Source organism: Theobroma umbraticum, unplaced genomic scaffold (genome assembly GCF_002168275.2).
Source record: "Theobroma umbraticum cultivar Fairchild unplaced genomic scaffold, ASM216827v3 scaffold_147.0, whole genome shotgun sequence".
Lineage (NCBI taxonomy): Eukaryota > Viridiplantae > Streptophyta > Magnoliopsida > Malvales > Malvaceae > Theobroma > Theobroma umbraticum.
In genome coordinates, this window is record NW_018397259.1 from 5,564,756 (window position 1) to 5,571,670 (window position 6,915).

At 29.9% G+C, this 6,915-nt stretch overlaps 1 protein-coding gene across 1 annotated transcript in view; it reads left to right on the forward strand.

Annotated features, from left to right (window-relative positions):
• Positions 1 to 2,933: 2,933 nt before the first annotated feature.
• The window catches only part of LOC110415820 (Restriction endonuclease, type II-like superfamily protein), a 9,673-nt gene continuing 5,691 nt past the window's right edge, over positions 2,934 to 6,915 (forward strand). The window contains exon 1 of the mRNA XM_021427558.2: positions 2,934 to 3,014. Coding sequence (XP_021283233.2) covers positions 2,934 to 3,014 — 81 coding nt within the window. The remainder of the gene's footprint in view (positions 3,015 to 6,915) is intronic.

The following is a 6,915-nucleotide window of genomic DNA, read 5'->3' on the forward strand; positions in this document are numbered from 1 at the left end:
TTTGGGTAAAGCCACCTAAGTAAGGGTTTTAGACCTCAAATTTGAAAAAACATCATATTTTTATAATAATAATATAATTAGTTATATTAAAATTATATAAAAATTAAGAAATTATTTATCTATTCTCTCATATTTAATAAATATTTATTTTTTATCACTTTCATATTTTTATTAATTCTGAAGTAATTATTTCTTTTCCTATTAAAAATATATAAAATTAAAAAATAATTAATAAAATAACATATTATCTCACTTCTTTAATTATATGTATAATAAATCTAAATTTTTTATCACTTCTCAACTATTTTTTTTGAATTTATAATATCTATTTTTAAATTTTTTTCTGTTATTTACTCTTTTTTCTTTTAACGTCATATTTTCTCAAAAGAATATACAGAAAGTCTGTTATGCTAGTATCTTCATAAAATTGCCAACCTCTTTTATGATTTGCAATAAGCATTCAACAATTAGGTACTATTGTTCTAATCTGTGTAGATTTTTTTTACTTTAATTTAAAGTTTATATTATATTGTCTTTATTTTATGTGATAGTTAATTTATTTGAATTAGAAATTTTAATTGTTGCTTTTATATTAAAATATTTTTTCCATAATTTCAATAAAATGATGTCGTTTAAATATTTTACTTTAAGCTTTTGAAGTTATTGAGCCTGTCACTAACCATAACAATTGGAAGACAGCTAGTTCCCTATGGAAAAGTTTGGTTCGATTCTTTAAAAAGTACCGTCAATTACAACTAAAACTAGCAGTAGAAAAATGAGATCGATGATATGCAATTGTTCTCTCCTCTTGAGAAATAAAAAGAATAAGAACTGTTAAATGGTAGAGTTACTCGATCTCTATATACTTAATTAGTTTGCATGAGAGATCTCTCGATCTCTTTATCTTTATTTCTCTGTAATGTAAGTTTTGAGTCATCATCAATAAAGTTTATTGTGTAGCTCAGAAATCTTTATATATTTTAAAAAATAATACAAGTTTGTCTTTAATTAATAATGTTTTGCAAGTTTTATTATATATATTATTATTTCATGTCTCACTTCTGTTTTACTTCGAGCAGACTCATTAAAGGCACTTACTATTACTGGTACATATTCGAACTGATCTACAGTTAGACTAATGATAAATCCAGTACATTTTTCGTACTATTAATGAGTTAGCAATAGTCTTACTAAATCTAATATCCTAATATTACAATATTATTTTATTTGTAATTAGTTTTTCAGATGGTAGATTTTTCGGTGCCTTGATTTGCCTTCTTTTTACTTATGTTTTTACTTGTATGTTTTCTTTGATGGAATAAAATTTTTTTCTTGTTTTTTTTTTGAAAAAAACCAACTTGCTAATACGTGGAAAAGTACAGTTACTAAATTAATTAATTCCAAGTTGAAAGAAATGAACAAGAGATAGGTTGAACCGATTTTCTTTATCAAAAGGGCTCTGTATATGTAAGAATTACATGGTGTTAGTATATTTAATTAATGAAAGAAAGTTTATATAATAAATGTTGTTTGTTTTTTTTAAACAAATAAGGAAATTTAAAGGAGAACAAAAACCTGAACTTTAGACATTAACCCTTTGGTGTAAAATTAACAACCGTGTAAATGGAATATTCCACATAGCTTTTCTTTTCCCAATTACATCAAATGCTTCTCCATTTTTATCACTAAGAAACCTCCGGAGCCCGAAAGTCATCGGATCGTCCCAGAATACCTGGCAAGGGAAAAAGATCTTCAGTTTTATGTTATAAAGCAATGCAAATGAGTTTTAACAGCTTTTCTCAAGTCCAAGAAGAAAAAGATTAGCAATGCAAACTATTAAGCATTTCTTAATGAAAGATGTTAGTAATATGAGAAAGTCCTTAGTCAAGGACAAGCTTCGGAAAGTGAAGATCCAATTAGTGTCGACCAACAGTAGGAATGGACCATACCAAGATAAAAATAAAAAAATTTGTGAGTTCTAACTAACCTTTGGGGATATAATTAATCGGGAATGGTGAAACCAGGTGTAAGGAACGGTAGGAATGGTTTTATGCGTTATGCTACCATGGGTGAGGTTAGAAGAGCCAGTTGGGGACTAGATGGAACCTGTGTGCTGGATTACAAAGTGGGCACTAATATAGCTTGATTTGGATTTGGAAACACGTTTTGGAGAAGGGTCTGATTTTCCCTTGAGTAGGATAGGAGCAATTAGGATGGCTTTTTGTTGAGTTTTAAGTTGATTAGAATTTTAGATTTTATTTGATTAGATTCTTTTTTTTGTGTATAATATTGAGTAGTTGTATGATTTTAAATTTCTTATTTTGGGAGGTTATTGAGAGAAGGTGTATAAAGGAATCTTGGGTTGGTTTAGAGAATCATAGAAATCAATTTATTGTACTTTAATTTTTTAATAATAGAAAAACGGTTTCACTCTGTGGAGGTAGGCAAGAGGCTGAACCATATAAATTCTTTTTTTTTTCTATTTGCTTGATTTCTCTAGGTTTTATTTCTGTTGTTTCTTAGGTAATTTTCACAACGAATTGGTATGAGGGTTTTGGGTTCTGTAAATTCAAGATTCAATACAGATGTTGAAAGTTACTAGTTTTACGAATTTTCAATCATGAAGTTTGATGGGAATTCCAATTTCATGCATGCGGTAAAAAAGGATAAAAGATCTCCTTGTACAATAACGTTTGATGCATCCCTTACTAGAAAAGGACGAAAGGTAATTAGATGACATGAAAGATGTTGAATGGGCAGAGTTAGAGCAAAGGTGTGTGAGCACCATTCGACTTTTCATTGGAGATAATGTGTTTAACCATGTTATTGACGAAGGTTCTGCTCCAAGGTTGTGAATAAAGTTGGAGAAAATTTACTTTGCGAAAAGTCTTTTGAACAAGTTATAGTTTAGGCGAAAGTTGTATTGCTTAAAGATGGAGGAGAATAGAGACCTCATGAAGCATATGAATGAATTTGATGAGATCATTGATCAGTTGAAGAAGGTTGATGTCAAGGTGGAAGAAAAGGAAACACAATTATTGTTTTTACCATCGCTTTCAGACTCTTGTGAGATATTTGTGGAATCTCTGATATGTCGGATGAATACAATAACGTTAGAATAAGCACAAGCAACGTTAATATCTCGTGAAACCTAAAAGAAAAGTATGAAAGGGATAGAGATTTTATCGGCTTAACATTGGTTACTAAGGTTTATAAGAGGAAGTTAATTGGCATGGGATCTAAGGGTGGCAAGTCTAGATCTGATAGTATTTAGTGCTTTTAATGCAAAGGGTATGGACATAAAAAAAATTATTTTACAAAAAACGATGAAAGTAATGAGAACAAAGGTGAGTGCACTTTTGCTGCTGACGATGATGATTATGAAGGCCTTACAATATTTGAAAATATGAATGCAAATTCTGATTGGTATTTAGATTCTGCTTTTGCCACTCACGTATGCTACCAGAAGGATTATTTTGATTTATTTCGAGAAAGGGTGGCTGAGAATTTAACTTTGGGTGATAAGTCAATAGTGAAGGTCATTAGTCTTGGAGTGGTGAAAATCAAAATGTTTGATGGGGTTAAGCACTGATGTGGCCTATGTCCTAAAGATGCATAAGGATTTAATATCATTGAGCCTATTACACTCCAAAAGATATGAATATTTTACTTGTAATGGAGTGGTAAAAGTCGCACCAAGCAACATGGTCCTTGTGAGGGAGAATTTGCATAATGGTTTGTATCAGTTAGAATATGAGGCCTTGAAAGGATGGGAATAGTGCATGGGATATGATAGCAACCAAAGTGAGATTTCATTTGTCAAGGAGGTGATGAAAAGTTTTCATGGTGTAGATGATGGTGAAAGGACAAAAAATCTTGTCAATGGTGAATTAGAAAGGTTGTTGAGGTCCCTTTTCGAAGTCAATTAATGGTATTGACTTGACAACTATTGTTTTGTGGAATTAAGTGTTGGACCATACTTAATTCGGTGTGTGTAGTCGTGGTAATTTTAAAGGTCAATTATTTGAAAAGTCTTGTGCTTAGAGAGTTGTTCAAGGTGTTGAAAAGTAGGTGGATTTAAGAAGTTGCAATTGGGTGCGACTAGTGAAAGAGGTTTAAGGAGTTTGAATTCAAGTCAAAGGCGGAGATTTGTCGAGTTTTAAGTTGACTAGAATTCTATAACTTATTTAACTAGGATTCTTGTTTGTGTACAATATTGAGTAGTTGTATAGTTTTAAACTTCTTATTCCACATCAAGTCCTAATCTATTCTATTGTGGAGTTTATATTATAAAAATGGATCTTTAAGCTTTAGAATTATGAGTAGTGCTTTGGGAGCTTTAGAGAGAGAACACTTTGTAACTCTATTTTTTGCTCTAGGTGAAGCTAAAGTAGTTTGGTTTTCTCTTTCTTATTTTTTGCCATATCTAACAATAATTAATGATGGCGGTGGAACCTATATGGCTATTGAATTAAATTTAAACCTAACCAGTGGCGATGCTTCATTGCATTCCTCATACCAATGAATTTATTTCATATTATTAACAAAATAGCAAAGTAAAAGGAAAACCAACTATTTCAAAATTATTTTTGAAATGTGTCACTTTGATGAGAAATATTGTCTCAATCTTTTTCATTTTTTATTGAAATCTAACAAAAAAAATTCTTGTATCGTCAAAAGAGTTAACCCAAGAATCAATTTGATGAGTTGTCAATTATGAGTAGAAGGATATTTTTCTATTAATAATATAGTTTAGGGATTAACCTGAATATAAAATTAGAGCAAAGAGACCATTTATGGCATTAATCCTAATTTTCTTTTCTTTTATTTTTTATAAACAAGAGGAAGTTTGACTTGAAAGGGAGAAGAAAGGAGAAAAGATTCAACAAAGAGATATAAAAATAATTAGATAAAATTTGAGTTATTTTGCTGTATAAAAATTTTATTGCCAAGAAAATTATCCATTTTCAAAAAAAAAGTGAAAATATTTATAACTTGAGAAAATAAGATTTTGATTTAGCATACTTTATATTAAAATTGATTTCCAATTCCTTGATGTCTTTAAGGTGCAAACTTTAATAAATAAGTTTAAACTTCAAATTTCATTCTCTACTCTTCCTTATTTGTTCCTTGGGCTTAGCATTTGATGGGCTTCGTCACTACTGTTCCTGCTTCCCCTTTTCATTGGGCCCAAACAATAAATTATTATATTGTCCATAATCGACTTGTGTCAGCCTAATCATGTTGCCAAACAGGCCCCGATTCTTCCTTGTCTAAAACCCTTCCCCCTAAAACCCTTTTCTTAAACTTAACCTTGCAACAGTTTTCACTTCATTTCCCAGCGGAAACAAAATAAATAAATAAAAAGATGAATTAAATGTGAAATTACGTCTCGTCCTTTTCCCATATCCCAGTCTCTATGCATCGTTCTTCTCACAAGCTTCCATGGTTAGGCCTCTCATTTTTTATTCTCGTAGACTTTTTCTTTATATATATATATATATATTCTTTTTAAACTTGTAATCCATATCCATTTAAGGTGTCTGATTTTTTCGGTCTCAATGAACTGTAACAATTTAATTCTCATAAATTTTAGATACCCATAGTTACAATTTTTATTTTGTTAGCATAAATACCCAATTTTTTTTGGTGTTTGATTGTTTGCCCATATTGTCCTTGCTGGTTTTAACGGTCTCTTCTGAAGTCAAATATTCACTTTTGTTTTCTTGAAAATAACATGAAAGTTAACCATTGAAGGCTTTTAGTGGTTGCTTCTTAATTTTTTTTTTTAAGAATGAGAGTTTTTTGGGGATTATTTGTGAAGTTTTGCCATGGCGTATGAACTTGTTTTAGTTGGTGAATAGCATTGATGGCATATAATAGTCCAGTGACACTGGATATGCTTACAGAGCTTTTCATTTTTATAGGCTTGGTTTTGGATGTTGTTTTTGCTACTTACTTTTCCTATTTGATTTTTACTTCTTGAAAAGTTGTTGCAACCAAATTAGGATATTCTATTCCAAATCTTCTTTTAAAGGGAGGCAGAAGAATATTCCTCGTCAGATCAAGGCAGCATTACTTATCTCTGTTGATAAGAAGAAACATGAAAATATATATAAAAAAGGAATACGGAATGTTTTTGTAAATATCAAAGTCATATTTTTCTTTAGTGATTCTTTTCTTGTTTTTCCAACTTCCTTATATTTGGCAAGGAGAGGGAAATTGAGTGAAAAGAAAAATAAAAATGGAAATTTGTATATTGTAACAATCAATAGATTTTATCATTTTGATAAAGTATTGAACACTTTTTGCTCGATATGCGTACAATTAATAAAAATTTATTTTTTAGTTATTTTAAACATTATAAACTATTTTTTATAATTTTAATCTTTAAGATTTAGACTTTAGACAAAAAGATATTAAAAAATTGAATACGAAAGTTGTTATGACTTCTTATATATCATAAATGGTTGCAATTACTTCTCATGTATCACAAAATGTTGTTTACCTTTAATATCTTTCCTCCATTACTACTTCCTATTTCAAAATTCACGCATAATTAAATAATTTGTTACCAATTATAAAAAAATAAAGCTTTAAATACATAGCACTGATATAGCACTATAAAAAATAAAGCTTTAAATAGAAAAATGACAAGGTTAGAGTTAGAGCTAAATGTACTGAAATTAGTTGTGAGTGAGAGATACTAGCTTCGAAGCATGGGAATGCTAACTCTTTCAAAGTGAAAATTTATCTCGGAACACACGATTGTCTGCCTATAATTAAGAACAAGAGAGTGACAGCAAGGGTTTTGGCTAGAAAGTTGGAAGATGATATTATCAAGATGCCATTCCTATGGGTAAGATAAATCAAAGTGTTGGTGAGAAAACAACTAGGTGTGGCAATTGGTTTGAT